Here is a 25842-nt window from a genome sequence, read left to right as displayed (position 1 = left end):
TTTAAAAAAAAAAAAAAACAATGATATTGGTTCATTATCATCGATTACGAGCAGCAATACAACGCTGATACGGTTTGCTCAGCATTCTGGCTAAGGGAGTCTGTGGAACTGGAATCAGCTTTCCCAAAACGGCAAGAGGACAACTGTCATTATTTGTTAGTATTATGATTATTTAGTAATTATGAATCCATCCATTAATTATTATTTATTAATTAATTACTACGTATTAATTATAAATTAATACTGTAATACTAAAATAACAAGATGATAAAGGAACCTGAAAATGGCAATAAGGATAGAGACTGCCCATAAATTCAAACCAAGTCTAACTGTTGATGTGAACTTGCCAAGAAACTGAATTATCATCACCTGCAATTTTCACAACACCCTAATTAATTGATTAACCATCTCTTCCAAACACGGATCAATTAATAAATGGGTAAATGGAGGGGTCATTTTCTTGTCCGGTGTTATTCGGAGAGGACAAATAGTTTACTTAAATGTAATTGGTCTAATCGGGTTATTACGTGACCCTTTGATTAGAAAGTACTCCCTAACACTTATTAGTCGTTATATTTATATTTATGTAGTTTGTATCATATAATGGTTCATATCTTGTAGCTTTTGTATGCTCAAGGGTGTTTTTGATGAAATTTTAATTGTATTGTTTTTCTTTGTTATAACTGAAAGCGAATTGAATTCGATTTTTGGTTGTGTCTGTTTTTGCCACATGAATTCAGTTTTCAATTCGGTTTTTGGTTTTGCTCCCAAAGTAAAATAACCAAACACACCAAACCAACTAAAATTAAGAACCTGTAAACCAAATCAATCTGACCATCTTTTTATGGTTCCCTGATTAATTAAAACTCTACTTTTTCTAATACAATACAAAACAAACATTACCTGAAGCAGAAATGTTGTTCCTATTATCCCCATAAATATATGGTTTTTAGTTACCCCTGAAAAGACATTGATCTCTTCTGGTTTTCGTGCATTGAACTCGTTAAATATCTGAAGAAGAAATCAAATTGTAACAAGCAAACAAATATGAAATAATAAATAATATTTGTTTGTCATCATTATTCTTATCCTTATGATATATGGTAATAAATTACATACTTGACACAGGACAAACGCATTGAAGATCAAAGTATTCTTCATAGCATTTTCCCTTTCATCGTTCTTTAATTTCAGAATGTTTGTTCCACGGAAGTTTAAGACTAGGAGAACTGCAACTTGATATACGGCCTGCATGAACCATTTTCGTTGTTACTTACTATTGTAATATAAGAAAAAAAAAAAGATGATCATGACATCATTAATCATTAATATATACATGCATATATATTGATGCATATTTGGGCCATAATGCTGTTGGGTATGTGTCTAATACTGAGTTGGGCCAAGTTCATATTCAGCCCACTAATTTGGAAGTCTATTTCGGGAGAATTAAAGTTGGAAAGAACAAAATTAAAAGAGGTCAAGGGTAGCTCCGATGCTTTTGGAGTTTGAATGAGTTAAGAGTTATTTATGCTTATTCAAACTAGTTTTATCTTTATCTCTTTAGTTGTTTTCAATATTTAAATATTGTTTACTAGCCTGGAACTTTAGTTTGATGTTTTGATAAATATTGTTACGTGAAATAATAAGCCGCTGGCTTTTGTTCATTGTGGTGTTATTTTCTATCAGATTGTTATTTCTGTTTGGCCACGATCCTCGCATTATTTGGTATCCAGAGCTCAGGTTTTGGCCAAACAATGTTTCGTGAAGGTTATCGAGGAGACTATTGCAGAATCGCTGATCGAGGCAGCGATGGGGATAATCGTAGACACGCCGAAAGAGGCAACGAAGATCCTCGAGATGCAGAAATTGAACGATTATATAAGCGAATCGCCGAGTTGGAACTGAACCAACAAACGATTCCCTGCGCAGTACGATTCAGAAAGAATCGATTCAGAAATTATCTATGATACAGATGGCGAGGATGGAGAATCCATCTATGATACCGAACCCATTTATGATACTGATGGGGAGAAATCTTTTTTTTTTATTGAAGCCGAGGATGAAAGTATTTTTGAGGTTGTTACTAATAAAGGCACCTACATGTATAATGAAGATGTTATAACTTTCACTTGTGAAGATGTTGATGTTGATGTGAAAACCAAATTTCAAGATTATTCTTTCATGGTAGCTAAAGAGAGTCGCCAAAATGCGTTAATTTCCGTCTTTGATGTTGTAGACTCGAGGACGAGTCTTTCTGAAGAAGGGAAGAATGGTGCATATTTGGGCCATAATGCTGTTGGGTATGTGTCTAATACTGAGTTGGGCCAAGTTCATATTCAGCCCACTAATTTGGAAGTCTATTTCGGGAGAATTAAAGTTGGAAAGAACAAAATTAAAAGAGGTCAAGGGTAGCTCCGATGCTTTTGGAGTTTGAATGAGTTAAGTGTTGGGAAATTACGGTCTCACTAATTCCCACCACCCAGCCCAACAATAATAGTAAAGAAATAAGAACAATACACAACACAAGATTTAACGTGGAAACTCCAAAACAGGAGAAAAAACACCGGCCCCAAAGAGAGAAAATACACTATATCACAAATTGTTACAATGATATAGACGACTCTCTTAAGCCAACTACACTATTCAAATATTTAACTAATACAACTCTCAAACAAGGGTAAGAAAGAAAGAAATAATCAAATACTTAAAGTGTATTGATTGGTGCAATTTGGAAGTGAGGCTTAACACTCCTTTTATAACCAAGTCACCTCCTTCCAAGTTCTTTCTCCCACCAATGTGGGATAAACATATCTTCTACTAGCTAAAATAAACCAACAAATCTCCACCTTTTGGATAGAAGAAGATAACCATGCTTCCACATTGCAAGGATAACCGATGTAGACGCTTCCTCGACGACAACTTCAAGATCCTCATCTTCATGCCGTTGCCATTATCTCCCAAGAGACAAAACTTGCATCTTCATCGAACATTGTCTAAACCGACAATCATTGTCATCACAGACAATCATAACTCTTAACAAGAATTATCATACTCCACCATTAAGAGTATAGCACTTAGAATATCACATTCCAAGCATTTCACCTCGGCACATGTTGTTGAACAACCAGCTGAAACTTTATGGTGCAACTTCCTTGTTTGGCTTTCCCTAAAGTCCCATCAGCTACAACATCAGTTTCCACCACACAGCCTGCATCAACGCCAAACCAATGCCCATGTGTAATTGTGGAACCGCTAACAAACATCCCTTTCCACGGTGGCGCGGACACATCATGAGGATGACGTGACTTCAGAGGAATTCGTCACTCTCCGTAACAACGGAGACAATGTTAGCGTCTTTGGAGCCATTTGCCGGACTAGCTCTACCGGGACAATTAACCCTTACATGTCCAGTCTTCCCGCACTTCCAGCATGTCAGATTCTTTCTAGAGTTTCTCTTCTGCTTATCCGAACACAACACTATCGTATCTCCTGATGACGAGACCCCGTTACCTTCCAGTCTTTTCTCCTCGGATAGGAGCTTGCTAGTAACGTCTTCAAACTTCAGAGTTTTCTTCCCATACATCAAAATAGGTTTCATGTGTTCATAAGACGATGATAAAGATAATATCAACCTCAAAGCTTTATCTTCATCATCCGTTTTAACTCCAATAGCCTCTAGTTCTGAAACAATACCGTTAAGAATACTTAGATGATCTGAAATCTTTGAACCCCCATCCATACGCAGAGTATGAAATTGTTCTTTAAGACACAACCGATTTGAGATGCCCTTGCCCTGGTACAACTGCTCTAGTTTAACCCAAAGCTCCTTTGCCGTTGATAACCCGTGCACATTTGCAAGCACGTTCTTTGCAAGACACAAACGAATCTTACTTGCTGCCCTCAAATCCATATCATCCCATTCTTCTTCATCGAACTTACTGCTAGAATCACTGCCAGGAACAAGGGTGGGTTTACCCTTCAAAGCCTTGTGTAAACCGGACTGAATCAACACATCCTTGACTTGAACCTGCCATAAGCCAAAATTGATCATCCCATCAAATTTCTCTACATCAAACCTCATTGGACTGAACTTCGACATCATATACGTATCCTATAAACAACACTTTCTCTGATTTTGCTCACGTTTCGAATAGCCAAAAGATGTAGCAGGTAGCCAGGACCCTTTAAATCGGAAATCCACAACTCGCCACTAACAAATCCAACTATTACTACGAATCAGAAAAAATATTGTCTAACCAGATACCCTATACGATCAATAGAACTCGTTTCTGATGTGGACGATCCACTCCCGTGGCAACCACAGAGCATACTCCGACTCCTATAACCGAGACCCCCGTCAAACCTGACACTCTGATACCAGTTGTTGGGAAATTACGGTCTCACTAATTCCCACCACCCAGCCCAACAATAATAGTAAAGAAATAAGAACAATACACAACACAAGATTTAACGTGGAAACTCCAAAACAGGAGAAAAACCACCGGCCCCCAAAGAGAGAAAATACACTATATCACAAATTGTTACAATGATATAGACGACTCTCTTAAGCCAACTACACTCTTCAAATATTTAACTAATACAACTCTCAAACAAGGGTAAGAAAGAAAGAAATAATCAAATAAAGTGTATTGATTGGTGCAATTTGGAAGTGAGGCTTAACACTCCTTTTATAACCAAGTCACCTCCTTCCAAGTTCTTCCTCCCACCAATGTGGGATAAACATATCTTCTACTAGCCAAAATAAACCAACATTAAGAGTTATTTATGCTTATTCAAGTTTTATCTTTATCTCTTTAGTTGTTTTCAATATTTAAATATTGTTTACTAGCCTGGAACTTTAGTTTGATGTTTTGATAAATATTGTTACGTGAAATAATAAGCCGCTGGCTTTTGTTCATTGTGGTGTTATTTTCTATCAGATTGTTATTTCTGTTTGGCCACGATCCTCGCATTATATATGTACCTGTATCAGCAAGTTCCTCCACATGATATTAGTCACAAGAGGTTCCCTGAACATTGATCAATATGAAGGATTGCTCAACATCACAGAATTGAATGCATTTAAATATAATTATGACAGCTATCATATAATAAAATATGAGTTTATGAAACATATATATGCATTAGCAGAATAGCAGATGAGTCTTAACCTTCGGCTAACAGGAGATCTGTGCATCAGATGATCTGTTGGAGGTTCAGTTGCTAATGCCAATGCTCCAAGGGTGTCCATTATCAGATTAACCCAAAGAAGCTGCACCCATAATTGTTTCAACACTAAGGTCATGTCTCATGTCATTACACACACACACACACACACACACACACACACACACACATAGAGGAATATGAAACCTGCACAGTTTTGAGAGGTACATCTCCAGAGGATATTGCTGCTACAACATTTATCACGAGTGCTGCAACATTAACTGTAAGCTGGAACTGGATAAACTTCTGAATATTTGCATAAACAGAACGACCCCAACGAACAACCTATCATGATTTGCCGATGACTATTAAAATAGGTTCCAAAATGGAACTAATTCAAATGTATCCAAACCAATGTAACCGCCCGTCTCTTTTCAAACAAACAAAAAAAAAATAAAAAAAAAAATAGCCCGTCTAAATAAATGACGTGCTGAAGATGAGTTTGCACCAAGGAATCTTGATTGATAGTAACTGGGCTCCCATATAAGATGAGTTTGCACCAAGGAATCTTGATTTACTGACTAAGGGTAAGTAATATTTTATTCAAACCTTTACAACTGAAGCAAAATTATCATCCAAAATGATGACGTCCGAGCTTTCTTTTGCAACTTCAGTTCCTTGAATGCCCATGGCAAGACCAATATCAGCCTAAATTAAAAATGAAGGTAAGAATACAAACATGTACACTGGAAGAAAAAACTATGAAAATTCCATACTATATATGCAAACACATACATAAAAAAAAAAAAAAAAAAAAAAAAAAAAAAAAAAAAAAAGTCAAACCAAGCAAAGAAGGGAGCATGGTAGGAGATTCTGACAATAGATAGTGGGACCCCTCAAAGATAAACCAAGACAGCATAAGGGCAGTACTTAACTAGACATGTGAAATTTTACCTTTCTTTGTTCCTTATTTATTCTATTCTATTCTCAGATTTTTTTTTTTTTTTTAAAGGCAAGATTGCATCAGTCCGGACCGAAGCCTAGTCATCATTTGCGTACACACACACGTTCGGGCAGGAAACCCGAACCACAATCACAGGGATCCGAACCCTTAAACCATCCCGAGGGGCAGGCGGGCCGGATCTTAGTCCCGGATCGGGTCGGTAAAACCTTCCCTTTGGGCTGACCTCAATGGAGCCTATTTCAGTCCATGTTTAATTTGGTCATTCAGAAGCTAGGTTCGAACCCTGGACCTCTTACAAGGGTTCAGTTCTTTTATTTTAATTTTATTATCCTTTTTTTTTTTTTTTTTTTTTTTTTTTTTTTTTTTTTTTTTTTAATAATAAACGTTGATCTCTCAAAGATTCCATTGTGTTGTGTTTCCATATAATAAGGGCATGATAAATCCTCTTAGTTTTTTTGCACATCCAAGTCTGCGAGTTAAGTAGTTTAACAAAGAAAAAAACTGTAACAGTAGAAGCAGAAATAGAAGGTAGATGAATTGAAAGAAAGAAACCTCATGAAGTGCAGGAGCATCATTTGTTCCATCTCCGGTAACTGCAACAACTTCCCCAAGCTTACGAAGCGTTTGCACAAGCAATAGCTTATCACTCGGGGAAGACCTTCCCATCACCTATACATACATACACATATTATAAATCCATAATTCACCTCTCATGCTTCACTAACTACTCAACCTCATAATTTGTATCAACATATATATATTGAACCAAACGCACCGATATCAGTTTGGAAGCATGTTCTCTTTCTTTCTCAGAATACTCACGGAATGTCTTTCCCTCGATAACATTCGGCTCTGTAGCATCTTCACCTAAATCAAGTATACCGCACTCCATGGCAATTGCTTTTGCTGTTTCTATATTATCCCCAGTAACCATCCGTACCTAATTATCATTTGCACAACATCCATCATTTGTCATTTTACTATGTTATTATTGTCTCATAAAGTAAATGAATACATGTCATCATATCTACATTAATATTATAATTGTTCAAAGAAAAAATTAAGCAGCATATGCTAAACCAAGAGCAAATTGTCTATTATAGTAGTAAATAGCAAGTTTGACAAAACAAGTTAACCACTAAAGATTATAACACACACACACATGGTAGAAAAAGAGGAATAGTCACAACCTTCACACCGGCATCGGTACATACTCTTACAGCATTTTTCACACCTGGCCGACAAGGATCCTGCACCAAGGCAATGTATAGTAGGATCAAGAGGGAAGTAACCATTCGGGGGAAGCGGAGGAAGCAAAAACTTATTTTTTTTTTCGTTTTTTGAAAAAACTTTGTTCACGAACATTATAGATGAGATGAAAATATGAACATTTAGTAGAGACACTTTGTGATAAATGTTTTTATTTTGGCGGGAAAACGCTCAAAGAAGTAATATATAACAATTATCGTGTTTTTCGAGCGTATTTTGAGGTTTTAGCTATTGGGGTTTAGATATTAGGGTTTAGATATTAGGTTTTATAGGGTTTAGATATTAGGGTTTAGAAATTTAGGGTTTAGGGTTTAGATTTAGGGTTTAGATTTAGGATTTAGATTGAGTTTTTAACACGAACGGTTTAGAGTTTCATAAACCCAAAACACCAAACCCTAAACCCTAAACCCTAAACTCTAAATCGGGCTAAATTTTACTTCACAAAACATGAAAAAAAAACGTTCATATTTTTCACGAACAATATTATCTTGAATGTTATTTTTGTCGATCGTTTTCCCGCCTAAATAATAACATTCATCACGAAGTGTCTCTTCTAAATGTTCATATTTTCGTGTGATCTTGATGCCGGAAAAAAAAATTTCAAAAAAAACAAAAATTTTTTTTTTTTTTCTTCCCCCCGCTTCCCCCCGATTGGTTACTTCCCCATTGATCCTGCCCCTATATATATATATATATATATATATATATATATATATATATATATATATATATATATATATATATATATATATATATATATATATATATATATATATATATATAGCCAATTAGCCATAGACTTATAAGTATATGTATCCAACAGATTACTAATGACGAATTTTGATTCCTTACAAAACCATTGATAAATAACAAGAGTTTGTGACGGATTTTTAATTTATTGTAAATAAGAATTGTAGCTATTCGTATATATATACACCTATTCTTATACTCGGCACATCTCTTTAGCTTCACTGATTGGTATACGAAAAATGTAATATATAATCACCAATTAAAAAGTTATAATGTTAAAGCAGTAGACATGGGTACCTTTATACCCACAATGGCAAGCATAACAAGATCATCTTCAGGTATATACCATTCTGTCTGGTGCATTTCATCAACAGGAACATTATGTAATTCGTAGTTTCTGTACGCAATAGCAACACACCGCAAGCTCCTTGCAGCCATCTCCTCTATAGCTTTCATAAAATATTCCTGTATATGACATATGTGAATATTATTCAGAATTCTTCAGCAATATACTATGTCAACTTTGAATAATGACTGCCTTCTTAACAATTTAGTAACAAAGTACCAAAGTAATTCTATAACTATATAGGTATATATATACATACTCACATACAGAAGCCTAATTTACGTACACATGTGTATTCGATAATCATCAAATGAATTGTTGGTATATAAAGATTTGTTGGAAACTAAACTTGTTTTTGGCTATGCGTTTTGGATTTGGGCTTGCAAGTATACAAGTATATGGATCAAGATTGTAGCCCATTATCTAGAAACCTCATGGAATATGTAGTAGTCAAAGTGTGTAGAAAAATCTTATAAAATATCTAAGTCTAGAATTATCATGAGAATACTTCAGAAATATCTAGATATTAGTGGATGGTGAAGTGTTTTAGAATAGTCCATTGTGTAGTATAAATAGAGGGCTTCACCCCTCATTTGTAATCAAGCAAATTCAATAAGCAATTAAGTAATAAACAAAGCTTTCAAGATCAATCAAACATCTAAATCATCAATCCTCTCTTCCACAAATAATATACACATAACCTCCTATTTCCAACAAATTGGTATCAAGAGCTTGGTTCGACAAGATGATGGCCAACAATGTCATCACGTTTCCTCGCCTCACAAAGGATAATTATGATCGATGGAGCATCCAAATGAAGACCTTCCTAGGTGGACAAGACTTATGGGAGATTGTGGAGGAAGGCTATGAGGAACCTGCAGAAAAAGGTCCTCTCAGCAAGGAGAAAAAATTAATGAAGACGAACGATCAAAAGGCTCTTTCCATCATCCAACAAAGTGTAGATGATGGAGCTTTTGAGAAAATTGCAAGTGCAACCACCACCAAGAAAGCATGGGAGATCTTGGAGAATTCTTATAAGGGAGTTGATAAGGTGAAAAAGGTTCGACTACAAACACTACGAGGTGAGTTCGAATCCTTAAATAAGAAAGACTCAGAATCAATTTCTGATTATTTTACAAGAGTCTTGGCGGTTGTCAATCAATTAAAGAGGAATGGTGAAACTCTAAGTGATGTAAGAGTCATTGAGAAGATTCTTAGATCTTTAGATTCAAAATTCGACTATATAGTCGTAGCCATCGAAGAATCTAAAGATCTAGAATCAATGACTATCGATGAACTCATTGGTTCACTACAAGCCCATGAAGAGAGGTTTAATAAGAAAAGTAAAGAGCCTTTGGATCAAGCTTTACAAGCAAAACTCTCTTTCAAGGAAGAGAACAGTGAAAAGACTCATCAAACGAGTCAACGAGGTCGTGGTCAAGTACGTGGCCGAGGACGAGGGCAAGGATATATCAAACGTGGAGGTTATAGTTCTTACAAAAATGAAGAAAGAAGTCAAGATTTTCACCCGACAAGAGGTCGCGGGAGAGGCTACACAAGTAGAAGGCCAATGTATGACAATTCTCAAACCAAATGCTATAATTGTCATAAATTTGGCCACTATGCTTCGGAATGCGAGAAGTCAAACAATTACGTGCAAGAAAGAGCAAATTTTGCACAAGAAGATACTGAAGCCGTGGAAAACACTTTGTTACTAGCATGCAAAGGTGAAGATAACAGAGAATCAAATTTATGGTATCTCAACACGGGTGCAAGCAACCATATGTGCGGTGACAAAAACATGTTTGTGGAGTTAGACGAGGTAATTAGTGGAAATATCACCTTCGGAGATTCCTCTAAAGTCCCGGTTAAAGGCAAAGGTAAGATTCTCATCCGCTTGAAAAATGGAAGGCATCAATTTATCTCTAACTTGTATTATGTGCCCAATATGAAGACGAATATACTGAGTATTGGACAACTCTTGGAGAAAGGCTAAGATATTCACATGATAAATCGTACCCTTTCTTTAAGAGACCAAAAGGGAGGTTTGATTGCTACGGTGCCAATGTCAACGAATAGGATGTTCATGCTAAATATTCAACATGACATTCCAAGATGTTTAAAAGCATGTTTCAAAGATAATTCTTGGCTTTGGCACATGAGATACGGGCACTTAAATTTTGGTGGCTTAAAATTATTATCAAGTAAAGGAATGGTGAAGGGTTTGCCTCCAATTAATCATCCGGATCAAATATGTGAAGGATGTCTTCTAGGAAAGCACTTCCGAAACAGTTTTCCAACAGAAGCTTCTAGTAGAGCGAAGAAACCTCTAGAACTTATTCACACGGATGTGTGTGGACCCATCAGCCCACCGTCGTTTGGTAAAAATAGATATTTTCTTCTATTCATTGATGATTTTAGTCGAAAGACATGGGTCTATTTTCTAAAAGAGAAGTCGAAAGCTTTTGGAATGTTCAAGAAGTTTAAAGCATTTGTGGAGAATCAAAGTGGTCTCACCATAAAGGCGTTGAGATCCGATCGTGGAGGAGAGTTCACATCCAAGGAATTTAAGGAATTTTGCGACAACAATGGGTTACGACGTCCTCTAACCCTTCTGTATTCACCTCAGCAAAATGGTGTTGCGGAAAGAAAAAATAGGACCATTCTTGATATGGCTCGGAGTATGTTAAAGAGCAAAAGGATGCCTAAGGAGTTTTGGGCTGAGGCAGTGGACTGTGCGATCTATCTAGCAAATCGCTCGCCCACTAGAAGCGTCAAGAACAAAACGCCCATTGAAGCTTGGAGTGGAAGGAAGCCCGGCATCTCACACCTTCGAGTGTTCGGAAGTGTGGCATATGCTCATGTACCAGATCAGAAGAGGACGAAGCTCGATGATAAAAGCGAGAAACTCATATTCGTGGGCTATGACTCAAGTTCGAAGGGTTACAAGTTATACAATCCCAAGACCGGTAAAGTAATCTCAAGTCGAGATGTGGTGTTCGATGAAGAAGAAACATGGGATTGGAATGTTCCTAAAGAGGAGAACTACGACTTTCTCCCTTATCCATTCGAGAGTACTGCAAGGAACGAAGAATATCTAGAAGTTCAAGAACCTTCTAGTACACCATCTCCGCACTCTCCACGTACTCCAACCACTACACCTAATGAAGTGACACCAACATCAGGAGGAGAATCAAGTAGGCTACAACATCACACAAGGAGCATTAGGGACTTGTACGAGGTAACCCAGCCTATGGAGGATCTATCATTGTTCTGCCTTCTTGCCGATTGTGAGCCAATAAGTTATGAAGACGCAACAAAAAGCCAAAAGTGGAAATGTGCTATGGACGAAGAGATTCAAGCAATCGAGAAGAATAATACGTGGGATCTTGCCACACTACCAAAGGGACATAAGGCTATTGGTGTAAAATGGGTGTACAAGGCCAAGAAGAATTCCAAAGGTGAAGTTGAAAGATATAAGGCAAGGTTGGTGGCGAAGGGATATAGTCAACGAGCCGGCATAGACTATGACGAGGTATTTGCTCCCGTCGCTCGTCTAGAAACTATAAGATTGATAATCTCACTTGCGGCTCAACATAATTGGAAGATTTATCAAATGGATGTCAAATCCGCGTTCCTTAATGGCCACTTAGAAGAAGAAGTCTATATAGAACAACCTTTGGGATACATCGTGAAAGGCCAAGAGAATAAGGTGCTAAAATTGAAAAAGACCTTATACGGGTTGAAGCAAGCACCTCGGGCATGGAATAGCAGGATAGACAAGTATTTCCAGCAGAATGACTTTACGAAATGCCCCCATGAGCATGCCCTCTACACCAAAGTTAGCAATGATGGAGATGTTATGATTGTGTGCCTATACGTGGATGACTTGATATTCACCGGTAGTAATCCCAAAATGTTTGAGGAGTTCAAGAAAGCAATGGTTCGGGAGTTCGAGATGACCGACATTGGTCTTATGGCTTACTATCTTGGGATCGAGGTAAAACAAAAGAAAGAAGGAATATTCATATCCCAAGAAGGTTATGCGAATGAGGTGCTCAAGAAGTTTAAGATGAATGACTGCAAGTCAATGAACACACCGGTGGATTGCAATCTCAAATTGTCAAAAGATGATGAAGGATACTTGGTGGACCCAACACAATACAAGAGTTTGGTTGGAAGTCTGAGGTACCTAACCTGCACGAGGCCAGATATTCTCTACGGAGTTGGACTAGTAAGTCAATACATGGAAGCACTTACAATAAATCACTTGAAGGCGGCCAAGAGGATACTTCGCTACATCAAAGGTACGATTGACTATGGCCTGTTTTATCCGCCTTCTGATCACTTCAAGCTAGTTGGATACAGTGATAGTGATTGGGCTGGAGACATAGATGATCGTAAGAGTACGAGTGGTTTCGTGTTCTATATGGGAGATACGGCGTTCATATGGAGCTCGAAGAAGCAACCCATTGTGACTCTGTCAACGTGTGAAGCAGAGTTTGTAGCAGCAACATCGTGCACCTGTCATGCAATATGGCTCAGGAAGTTACTAAATGAGCTTAAGTTTTTCCAAAAGGAAGCTACGGAGATATATGTGGATAACAAGTCTGCGATTGCTCTAGCAAAGAATCCAGTCTTCCATGATCGAAGCAAGCACATCGATACGAAATACCATTTCATCAGGGAGTACGTCACAAATAAAGAGGTGTAGATAAAGTACGCGAAGTCATTTGACCAAGTTGCTGATATTTTCACAAAGCCCCTAAAACACGAGACATTTCAGAGATTACGGAATATGCTCGGAGTGACAAAATCAAGTTTAAGGGGGGCTGTTGGAAACTAAACTTGTTTTTGGGCTATGCGTTTTGGATTTGGGCTTGCAAGTATATAAGTATATGGATCAAGATTGTAGCTCATTATCTAGAAACCTCATGGAATATGTAGTAGTCAAAGTGTGTAGAAAAATCTTATAAAATATCTAAGTCTAGAATTATCATGAGAATACTTAGGAAATATCTAGATATTAGTGGATGGTGAAGTGTTCTAGAGGAGTCCATTGTGTAGTATAAATAGAGGGCTTCACCCCTCATTTGTAATCAAGCAAATTCAATAAGCAATTAAGTAATAAACAAAGCTTTCAAGATCAATCAAACATCTAAATCATCAATCATCTCTTCCACAAATAATATACACATAACCTCCTATTTCCAACAAGATTGTTATCTGAGTTCACATTCAAGGTGTCGACCTTGTTATAGTGAGAAATGGCTAAGAGTATATTTGCAAGCGAATAAACATATTAGATTTTTCTCTGTCGAGGAATTAAGGTGATTTTTTACCCCAGATTTATGCGACCTAACTAGGGTATCCTCGTGATCAATTCAGACCATTTCTAGTTGGTCACCCCCAAGATGTTAACATGAGAATTAATATTGATGATGATGGTTTAAACGGTAAATATGTGCAAGTAGATATTCCATTGTGCAAATAGTCAAACTACTTACTGACCATATCCTTGTGAATGGGCAGTAAGGAACCATCGACATCAATATATTCTTTACAAGAAGCTAACATTATTTCAGCTGCTCCCTTCCAATGTATTCGAACTTGAGAATCACCCTGCCATTAATGACTACAAGTTACAAGTTATATATATTTTTACTTATTTAAAAGTATACCAGGCAATTGAGACGCATACTCTCAATTTTGGGTCAAATGGGTCAAGCTTTGGGGTCAATTGGGTCTTGAAAAAAATTAGGCCTCACAATGTAAACCAAAAGTTAAAAAAAAGGTCCAATGAGTTTTTCTCCAACCTATTAGGTCTTATACAAAATATAAAAGAACCGGTCAATTGGGTATCAAATTCTAAAGTTCAATAAATAGGCAAGGGTCTAATGGGTCAAATGAGTCGAGCATAACAAGTTTCATCTGTCAATCATTTATGAAAGCATTAATGGCTATATCAATTATTATGTATATTAATATTTCTTATATATATAATAAATATTAATAATAATTAATAACAACTAAAACAATATAATAAATGTAAAAAATCGAATGTAAAAGTATATGGCCTGTTTGGACGTATTCGACTCATTACCCGTTTCGACCTGTTACCCAAACCGACTTGGACCCGTTTAAAATTTTTACCGGTTTGACCCATGAACCATTTCGACCCAAAACCGTTTTGACCAGTTACCCAAACCGACCCAACCTGACCTGTTTGCATGGTATAATTAAAAGCGAGCCATTTTAAACAAAACCAGATGTAAACATATAAATTTTTGATTGCAACGTCAAATAATACTGTTATAAACCCAGAGTAATCATCATGGTTGCTCTAGGAAATTGTAATAAGCCATACTTTGATAACCACCGCCTAGTTTACGAAGCAAGATACACCAACCCCTTAAGTTAGCTGTGTGAATTTGAATGAAGTGCCTGCCGATGAGTAACAAAAAAACCTATGTATGTAACTAGGTTATTACCCCTCGTAACGCAACGCCACCTCGCTTCTTTGAAGAGTTAAAAGGAGAGACGTGTAGCAGGGTTGACTGTGATCTCACAACATCAAAGTTCATCCCAATCTGCTTTATATTGTCGGTAATTTTGATCAACATAAGAAAAACACAAATAAAACTGAAGGAAAAAGGTGAAATTTTAATTAAATGATGGACCTTGAGACCCCATTGAAGAATGGCTTTTTCGGTTGGAGATCCAGAAAGCTCTATGCATGCACCATCCTATCCACATATACATGATGGTAACTGTAATTAAAGAATGAAAAATAGCACATACATACATACATCTTTATAAATAAATATATCTGCTAACTAATTTAAGCCCGAGAGTCCAAAAGAAAATAACATTTACATCCTTAATTTCCACCAAAAGATCATCCTAAACTTTTGAATATGTTGAGATTAAAGACCCTTCCTTCAAAGGTACATAATAATTTGTGTAACTAGAGTGTCAATAGTAACAGAAATCCTCAAATACAATTAACCCCTCCATTAGAGATAGAAAGAGTACCTTGGAAGAAAAAACACTTCCTGCTGTGTTGTTTGCAATTCCTTCATTTAACAAAGAGGCAACTGTTGTATGATATTGCAACCCATCTTCACAGGGGTCAACTTTCTTTTGCCCAATATAGGCCTCAACAACAGTCATCTGTCACAAGTCACGTCTAATTCTAACGTTACTCATACAAAAAAGAAAAAAGTATACGTGGAAACTACCTAAATAACATAAAACCAACCTGATTCAGAGTTAAAGTTCCTGTTTTATCACTGCAGATAGTAGTTGCCGACCCCATGGTTTCACAAGCTGAAAGTCTACGAACCTACAGTTGACAACATTATACGGAGTAATTGTTTAAAGAATTATCAAGTTAAAACTTGGGACAACAAGAAAAATATGTACCAGAGCTTTGTCTGCCATCATCTTCTTCATCGAGTATGCTAATCTGTACAAGTTTGAAAACTTTAAATTCAAACATAGGCCGGTTTCTAAAATATTTTAAACGTTATGTTATACTCACGTCAGTGTTACAGCCAATGGAAGCCCTTCAGGAACTGCAACAACTACAATTGTGACCTAAAAAGTTGAGTCATTAGTTTAGGAAAACAAAACCAATAATGGAGGCAATTGAGATAAGATAATTACAGCAGCAGTGAAAATCTTAATGACATCATTAATTGCTTCACTCGCACTTGTCGTTCCACGGACATATTGGATAGTTCCATCAGGGTTTTTTGAGTTACCGGTGAAAAACCTATATCACTCCACATCAAATAGAAATATATGTAAGTTATAAGTCTATTAATTTTGAAAATCACAATAACTGGTGTTGCAAAACATAAATTACCTAATCAGAAGGACAACCAGCACAAGTAATGCAACTGAGAGCCCAACTACACCTATAAATGTTGCAATACCATTCAAGCGTACCTATATATCCACCATATCATATCTGAAATGAGTGACAATATATATAATTATAGTATGAATAATAATGATGTACGTGATGAAGTGAGACCATAAACCTGCAAGGGGGTTTCTTCACCAGTATCTTCAGATATGCTTGCCATCAACAATCCCCATTCGGTATTTATTCCCACACTAGTCACCTAACAATCGAAAGAATTAAAGATGATATATATAAGTAATGTGTAAAGGTTATAGTTCTCTAAAAGATAATTTCAGAAACATACTGTTCAAATACAACAATTAGTTGAGTACTTAGTTCAGATTCAATTCTCCTACTACATGCATGTTCAAGCTACTTTTAAGAAGAAGAATCATTAATCATCAATGCAACCTTATTTGATCTTATTGAGCTTCGTTCAGAAAATGTAACCGATATATTGTAACCAGAGTTAAAAAAAAAAAAAAAAACTAAAGTATCATGATATATAGATTAAAGACCCGTGCTGGAAATTAAAACTAAAAAAGAATAGGGTGAAGTTGGCAGGAAACGTAGTGAACGGATCCCACCATTTGTCATAATAATAATAATCTACATAACATAAAAGATATTTGAAAGTATAACATATATCATCAAGAAAGTAATATATCATGTTTATTAGTACCAGCATAGTTCCAGCACCATCTGCTACCTTACAGCCGGACATCAGAAAGGGTGTTTTTTGATCTTTGCGCACCTAAGAAGTGAATTCATATTTAATTTTAACAAAACAATTTAATCTAATGTAAAATTGCTTATCAAGTGGCCGGGTGTATCCAGCTTACAATTTTGCTTTCCCCAGTCATGCTAGACTCATCAATGGCCAGAGAGTGACCCTTTATAAGGAGACCATCAGCAGGAACCTATATAAGGCATACCAATAAAATCGAGCAATTAAAGACAGTAACTAGTAGCAAATAAATAAAAACAACTCAAAGTACGAAAATATAAGTTTAATGAAAAGCTACCTGATCCCCTATATTAAGAGGTATTACATCACCTACAACAACATCATATATTGAAACCTTCTCTCTTCTACCATCTCTTGTTACCTGATTGAATTTGTATACAAGACAGTAAAGTAGAAAAAAAACACAACTAGAAGTAGAACAACTTAAATGTTGATTCATTATTAGCACACAAACCTCTAACTGTATATTTCGCTTTTCTGCATTTAGATTCTGAAACTGTAGGGATTGTTTATAATCACTGGTTGCTGTCGAAGTTCACACAGAACCATTTGTATTTGCGGAGACAATATATATCTTAAGAGAGTGAGTCAGTCTATCTACAAGTACAGTCTAAAATGTGGGAGAAAACGTCAGATGCCTTAATTACCAGTCACAAATATAACTAGAAGAACAGCAAATGTAATGCTTCCTCCGTCTAACCATCCTTCTTCTAAACCCTACACAGAAAAGCACAACAATTCAAACAGAATATTATTAATCAATACATAATAAATTCCCCTACACAACAACGTAAATAAGTGAAGCCATTAGAAGCTAACTGTTAAAACTAATTAACTTACCTCAGTCATTATCCCTAACACAAGTGATACTGCAGCAGCTATAATTAATATAATAAGGGTCAAATCTTGCCAAGCTTCCCAAAGGAACCTCTGCGAGTAAATTAACCATATATTATTTCAACTAAATGAAGCTATATGAGCAAATAATACAGTAGTAAATAGCTAACTAGCTAGGTTGCAGTAGAGATGTATATATAGGTACCAAGAAGCTTCGTCCTTGTTTGACAGGATAGGTATTCGATCCAAAGGTATTCCTCCGGTTTGTTAACTCGGTATCATCCCCAGCTGGTATTCCCTTGTCTAGGTCAGTGTTCAACATCTCAGATAATCCTTTCACCTGAAATATAACAAGATATATAGGGCTGGTTATACAACCAAACCCAAAAATGAAATAGCCGGAGGAACATACATATAGTGTTGTAGTTATAGTAGGGACAAAAGTAACTTGCCCCGCCATATTGATGAAGAGCAGTTATATTATGATCCCTTGTCATTGAAACAAGTTGTTCAGCAGCAATACCATAACCACCACTTGGAGTCGGAGGAGCAATTGTGGTCCCTATCAACAAATCATAGAATTTTTTTTTTTATGTATTTATGTAAACACTTGCATGCCTTGTGTTACATACAAATTAATTAGAGTAACTTGTTAATTTAAAGGAATACTATTGAATTAGAATATATCATAACGCCAGAAGGGGACTTACCAAGTGGTCGTTCCCCAGCCAATTTGAATAGCAATGCAGCCTAGAACACAAACATATAGTAACAAAAAATTGATTTGATACATATATAGTCAGGTCAAATCAAATGAGCACAAATATACAAACACACACACACAAACAGAGATATATACAGATATGTATAAGCAAAGTTACCCTTATGACTTGAGATTGCGACCTGATGATCCTTCTCCGTTTTTCTTGCTCTGCATTCTTTCTCAAGTCTAAAGTGTATCTGAAGCGGCGGGAAGCATTAAGCACAAGGGCAGCTTGCTGTAAAGGACGACATGCTCCATCATTAATTCGGTCAACAATTTTACATTTTACATTTTACATAATAGTAAATAGAAAATAAGCTTCTAATTTCTATCATTAGAGGTCTCAGGTTCAAACATCTCACAGCGGTCACGGATAACCCACCCGTTTAGCCGCTTATCAAGGGTAGTTTCCGATTTTGATAAGAAAACAAAATTCAAAATAAAAGATACCCTCCAGCGTCTAAGGCTTTGAGTAGAGGCATTCTTAGTAGTTGTGATGTCAAAAGGATCATCAAAGCCATCTACATCATCATCATCTTCTGTGATCACGACGCCACTTTCTATGTCTTCCACATGGTAAGAGTGGTCGCTTCTGCTTCGAGTCATTGATAGTATATACTAATATACTTTGTTGGTTCAATTAATTAAACAATTATTATCAGTAGTAGGATAAGGACAATATATGAATGATAAATTAAAGCTGATTGATTAACTACAAGTGAAGTGATGATGATTGATGACACTGTTCTCGATCCCGATCTCAATCTCATATCTCATCTCATATTGTTTGAAAGGAGAGGACAACCGCCATTTTAGCGCTTCCAATTTTATTCACTCCGTATTTTTTTCGTTTTCTTATTAGTTATAGTTATAGTTATTAGTTATTACTACTATTATATATATATATATATATATATATATATATATATATATATATATATATATATATATATATATTTTTGGGTACAGAGTCTCAATTTAACGAGATATATTATTTTTTGATCCATGTATACTTTTGGCTCATAAAATCACAATTATGTCTCTAGCGAGTTGAACGTATATTATTATTATAAATATAATATAATTAGGGATAAAATAGGTAATTAGGTGTATATGGATCAAAAAGTGATGTGTGACTGTGTGAGGATCACCTTCCCAATTTAATATGTCATATTTCTAGATGTCCCAATTTAATACTCTACTTTTTATTTCAATCAATTAGGACTAGGTTATTGTGAGGAGAAGATATTTTATTAGTGGAAAAATGAAGTTAGTGGTATTTAATGCGTGTTTTTTCTCTAGCGACTACTAAATTGAGACGGAAGGAGTATATTATTTATTTTATTAATTATTATTATATATTTATTAATATTATATATTATTATTATTATTATTATTATTATTATTATTATTATTAGACTTATTTTATTAATTATTATTGTATATTTATTATTAATATTATATTATTATTGTATATTTATTATTATATTATATTATTATTATTATTATTATTTTAATGTTTCGAGATCTCCAAATACTATAAGCACTTTAATGTTTCGAGTCTTTTGAATGGATTTCCCTTAGAGCTAAAGGAAAAAAGTTCGATTGGCTTACTTTGCTAAGTAGTCCGAGCGTCTATCTCTCGTGTTAGTTTTAGCTTTACGGTTGCTCTCTTTGCAACCTTTATCGAGATTTCTTATTGTTTTGTAATTATGTACTCTTCGTGTAGTCTTTCATTTGATTATTAATAAAATTGCTTGCTTTAAAAAAAAAAAATATCCTTTTTAAATTATATCAAGAAAACTTATTACACAAGGCTTAATCCCTTCATACCCTCCCTAGCCCTGCCCAATTAATAAATTTAAATCTAATAACTGTTATAATATATAAATATATATATAAATGGATAGTCAATTATTGATACACAAAAGTAATATTATTGTATTACCTAAACTTGTGATATTTTTGCTATAAATAGCCATGAATGCAAGCATAAACTTGCACCATTTTCTCACACTTACAAAGTGTTTCTTTCTTTCTCTCCATTATCATCTTTGTTCTTACACTTCATTATTAGCATTCTTAATCAAGAATCAAACCACTAAAGGTAGTTATAAGCCTACTGAATTATAACATCAAGAATCAAACCACTAAAGGTAGTTATAAGCCTACTGAATTATAACACGTTATCAGCACGATAATCTTAATACTAATTATGGTTAGCTCTGCCACCTAAAAGATATATGGTCGGTTATACCACCTGAATAATATATGGTCGACACTGTCTTCTAATTATCATTTATGTTACTAACATTTATATTTCAATTATCTAACATTTATATGGCCGACACTGTCGCTTAATTATCATTTATGTTACTAACATTTATATTTCTATTATCTAACATTTATATGACCGACACTGTCGCCTAATTATCATTTATGTTTACTAATATTTATATTTATGTTATATAACATTTATTAATGATTGCTTACATATGGTCGACACTGTCACCTACTTATCATTTATGTTATATTAAATTTATGTTTAATGTTTATATACTTATGAATATAAAGTGACTATAATTTATCATGTTGTTTGTTTTAATAGAAAATGTCGAATCTGAAAAAGCTTAAATTTACTCCTTTAGAACAACTACATGCCATGGGTTATAAAAGTAAAAATGCATCTTAAATCAATGGGCATTCTTAAAGCCATAAATGAAAACAACACTTGTTCTGAAAAAGAACAAGCAATGACATGTTGCTTTATTCATCAACATATTGATGAATGCTTACAAAATAATTATGTGACTGTAGAAGATCCCCATGTTTTATGGGAAGGTCTCAAAAGCAGATTCAATAATCAAAGAGAAATTTTACTTCCAGCTGCTATGGAACAATGGAGAACATTAAGGTTCCAAGACTTTAAGAAAGTAAATGAATATAGCTCAGCTCTGTATAATACATGTTCACAACTTAAATTCTGTAGACATGAAATAAGTGATGCAGACATGATGGAGAAAACTTTCTCCACAATGAATGCTGCAAACATCACAGTGCAAAGAAATTTGAGAATGCTAAAGTTCAAAACATATCCTGAACTTAATTCATATCTCTTAGTTGCAGAGCAAAATGATGAGCAATTAATGAAAAATCAGCAATCCCGTCCTACTGGTACACTTGCAATCCCTGAAGCAAATACTGCAAATAATTATAAACAGGGACAAGGACGCGGGCAAGGTCGTGGTTATAATAACCATCACCATCATCATGCCAAAAGCCATAACTATGGTAGAAACCATCCTTATGGTAATGGTAATGGGCGAGGACGTGGTCGTGGTCGTGGCCGTGGTGGTCAAAGAAATAATAATCCACGAAAATATAAATATCAACCACAAAACAAGCCCACTAAACAAGATGTTGAAGAAAATTCTTCTAAAAATTCTGAAGAATCTTGCTACATATGTGGTAGAATGGGCCACTGGGCTAATACTTGCCGAACATCTAAACATCTTGTTAATATGTATCAGGATTCGCTGAAAGATAAAGAAAAGGAAGTAAACTTTGTGGATAACGTCGATCCAACAGTCACTGAGAAACCATCTGATTTATATGAAGATTTCTTGAATGTTTAAGTTGTGTGTCTTTCGAAAAATAAACGATTTAATATCGTCTGTCTTTGTCATTATGTTTGCTAAATGTTTCAGTACTATCTATTTGCGTGTAAAATATTGTGTAATATTAATGTACTCACTATTTATTTCTTATATATGAAGTTCAATATGAATTTTACTGGAATACAACATCAATCAAGTGGTGGAGATCTCTGTATAGCAGACAGTGGAACTACACACACTATACTTAAATTCGAGAAATATTTTATTGATCTAAAACCAACGGAAGGAACTATACATACAATATCAGGACCTGCTAACTTGATAAAAGGGATAGGAAAGGCAAATTTCATACTACCAAATGGTACAAAATTTTTAATAAATGATGCCTTATTTTCTCCCAAGTCAAGCAGAAATTTATTGAGTTTCTTCGACATATACCTTAACGGGTATGATTATCAGTCAGTGACAACAGAAAATGAGAAATATTTAAGTATCACTGACAAGAGTCATGTGGTTGAAAAACTGCCAAGACTTAGTTCTGGATTACATTATACACATATAAATGTACCAGAAATACATATGGTAGTTAACGAAAAATATATTGATCCTGGTGTATTCAGTTTATGGCATAACAGATTAGGCCATCCAGGATCAACAATAATGAAAAGGATTATTGAATGTACTCATGGACATCCACTAAAGGATAGAAAAATCCATCATGATACAATGGTTCCATATACATCTTGCTCTCTTGGAAAATTGATAACTAGACCCGCACCACTTAAGGTTGAGAAAGAATCACCAATGTTTCTTGAAAGAATTCAAGGTGATATATGTGGACCAATTCATCCACCATGTGGACCATTTAGATATTTCATGGTTCTAATAGACGCATCTAGCAGATGGTCTCATGTTTGTCTGTTATTAAGCCGTAATGTGGCATTTGCAAAATTTCTTGCCCAAATTATTAAATTGAGAGCTCATTTTCCTGATTACACCATTAAAAGGGTGATACTTGATAATGCTGGTGAATTTACATCTCAAGCATTTAATGACTATTGCATGTCTATAGGAATTGTTGTTGAACATTCTGTTGCTCATGTGCATACACAAAATGGTTTAGCCGAGTCATTGATTAAACGTTTACAGTTAATCGCTAGACCATTGATAATGAGAACAAAACTCCCTGTATCTATATGGGGTCATGCAATTTTACATGCTGCTGCATTGATTCGCATCAGACCAAGTGCAAGTCATAAATATTCCCCCCTACAACTTGCTTTTGGTCAAGAGCCAAATATTTCCCACCTTAGAACATTTGGTTGTGCAGTATATGTTCCAATTGCGCCACCACAACGTACAAAAATGGGTCCTCAAAGGAGGTTGGGAATATATGTTGGATATGAAACATCTTCAATCATAAGGTATATTGAACCTATGACAGGTGATGTTTTTACAGCACGTTTTGCTGATTGTCATTTTAATGAAACATTGTTTCCTAGATTAGGGGGAGAAATAAAAAATAAAGAAAATGATGTTTCATGGTGTGAACCTCAATTAAAGTATCTTGATCCTCGCACAAAAGAATGCGAGACAGAAGTTCAAAAGATAATGCATATACAAGAACTTGCAAATCAAATGCCTGATGCATTCACAGATACAAAAAGGGTGACTAAATCATATATACCAGCAGTTAATACTCCAGCTCGAGTTGAGATTCCAAATCGGAAAACTGATAATGTAGTCACTCAAGAATCTATGCCACGTCTGAAACGTGGGAGACCAGTTGGTTCCAAAGATAAAAATCCTCGAAAAAGAAAATTAGCTGATAATAAGGTAAAAGAAAGTGTTCAAGAAGAACCACAAATCAGTACTCCTACTGCAGAGGAAATTGATGATGTCAATACAGAAATTGCAATCAATTATGCACATTCAAAAATATTATGGAACCGAAATGAAATGAAAAATCTTGATGAGAAATTTTCATTTAATGTTGCATATGACATCATGAATAATGATGATGATCCAGAACCAACATCTATGGTTGAATGTCAAAATAGACATGATTGGGCTCAATGGTAAGAAGCAATACAAGCTGAATTAGAATCACTCGATAAAAGAAAAGTTTTCGGATCCATCATTCTCACTCCTAAAGATGTGAAACCTAGGATACAGATGGATTTTTGTCCGAAAAAGAAATGAGAAAAATGAAGTTACAAGGTATAAAGCTAGACTTGTAGCTCAAGGTTTTTCTCAAAGACCGGGAATTGATTATGAAGAAACTTATTCCCCTGTTATGGATGCAATTACTTTTAGATACTTAATCAACTTGGCAGTTTCTAAAAATTTAGAAATGCATCTCATGGATGTTGTGACTGCTTATCTATATGGATCACTTGATAGTGATATATATATGAAGATACCAGAAGGATTTAAGGTACCAGAAGCATCAAATGCAAAACCCAAAGAAATGCATTCGATTAAATTACAAAGATCTTTATATGGGTTAAAACAATCGGGACGTATGTGGTATAACCGATTAAGTGATTACTTGATAAGCAAAGGGTATACAAATAACCTTACTTGTCCTTGTGTTTTCATTAAGAAAACAACATCCGGATATGTGATCATAGCTGTTTATGTTGATGATCTTAACATCATAGGTACAAATAAAGAGATCCATGAAGCCATTCAACTTCTAAAGAAAGAATTTGAAATGAAAGATCTCGGAAAAACCAAGTATTGCCTTGGTTTACAAATTGAGCATATGCCTAATGGTTTACTTGTACATCAAACAACATATACTGAAAAGATTCTGAAACATTTCAATATGGACAAGGCAAAACCATTAAGTACTCCTATGGTTGTTAGATCACTCAATGTTGAAACTGATCCATTTCATCCATGTGAAGATCATGAAGATATTCTTGGACCAGAAGTACCATATCTTAGTGCAATTGGAGCTCTTATGTATCTTACAAATTGTACAAGACCTGACATTTCTTTTGCAGTTAATTTGTTGGCAAGGTTCAGCTCTGCTCCTACCAAAAGACACTGGAATGAGATCAAACACATATTTTGATACCTTCGAGGAACTACTGATTTAGGATTATTTTATTCTAACGAATCAAAACAAGATTTGGTTGGTTATGCTGATGCAGGTTATTTATCTGATCCACATAAAGCTAAATCTCAAACTAGATATGTATTCCTAAATGGAGGTACTGCAATATCATGGCGTTCTTAAAAATAAACACTTGTTGCTACATCATCAAATCATGCCGAAGTGATTGCATTACATGAAGCTACTCGGGAATGTTTTTGGTTGAGATCAATGACACAAATCATTACTGATTCTTGTAGACTAGAACGCGATAAAAGTCCAACAATTATCTATGAAGATAATGCAGCTTGCATAGCACAGATGAAAGAAGGGTATATCAAAAGTGACCGAACCAAACACATAA

At 35.2% G+C, this 25842-nt stretch overlaps 1 protein-coding gene across 1 annotated transcript; it reads right to left on the bottom strand.

Moving 5' to 3' along the window:
* Positions 1 to 37: 37 nt before the first annotated feature.
* LOC139866581 (calcium-transporting ATPase 9, plasma membrane-type) lies at positions 38 to 24294 on the bottom strand (the record flags this gene model as incomplete). The annotated part of the gene is made up of 34 exons (XM_071854859.1): positions 38 to 143; positions 278 to 369; positions 904 to 1011; positions 1120 to 1248; positions 4988 to 5033; positions 5175 to 5275; positions 5377 to 5514; positions 5779 to 5877; positions 6686 to 6802; positions 6909 to 7073; positions 7324 to 7383; positions 8450 to 8617; positions 14010 to 14120; positions 14990 to 15088; positions 15179 to 15244; positions 15534 to 15671; positions 15760 to 15843; positions 15924 to 15966; positions 16042 to 16097; positions 16167 to 16275; positions 16369 to 16451; positions 16547 to 16630; positions 17093 to 17164; positions 17253 to 17330; positions 17436 to 17519; positions 17613 to 17683; positions 17806 to 17875; positions 17999 to 18088; positions 18201 to 18335; positions 18448 to 18557; positions 18706 to 18745; positions 18877 to 18993; positions 19209 to 19334; positions 24244 to 24294. Coding segments are annotated over 34 exons (3246 nt in total), but the record flags the coding sequence as incomplete, so codon positions are not given.
* Between the last annotated feature and the right edge of the window lie 1548 nt (positions 24295 to 25842).

Source organism: Rutidosis leptorrhynchoides, chromosome 9 (assembly GCF_046630445.1).
Source record: "Rutidosis leptorrhynchoides isolate AG116_Rl617_1_P2 chromosome 9, CSIRO_AGI_Rlap_v1, whole genome shotgun sequence".
Taxonomy (NCBI): Eukaryota; Viridiplantae; Streptophyta; class Magnoliopsida; order Asterales; family Asteraceae; genus Rutidosis; species Rutidosis leptorrhynchoides.
The sequence above is the reverse complement of the archived record's forward strand: the minus strand, read 5'-3'. Positions and strand labels throughout refer to the sequence as shown.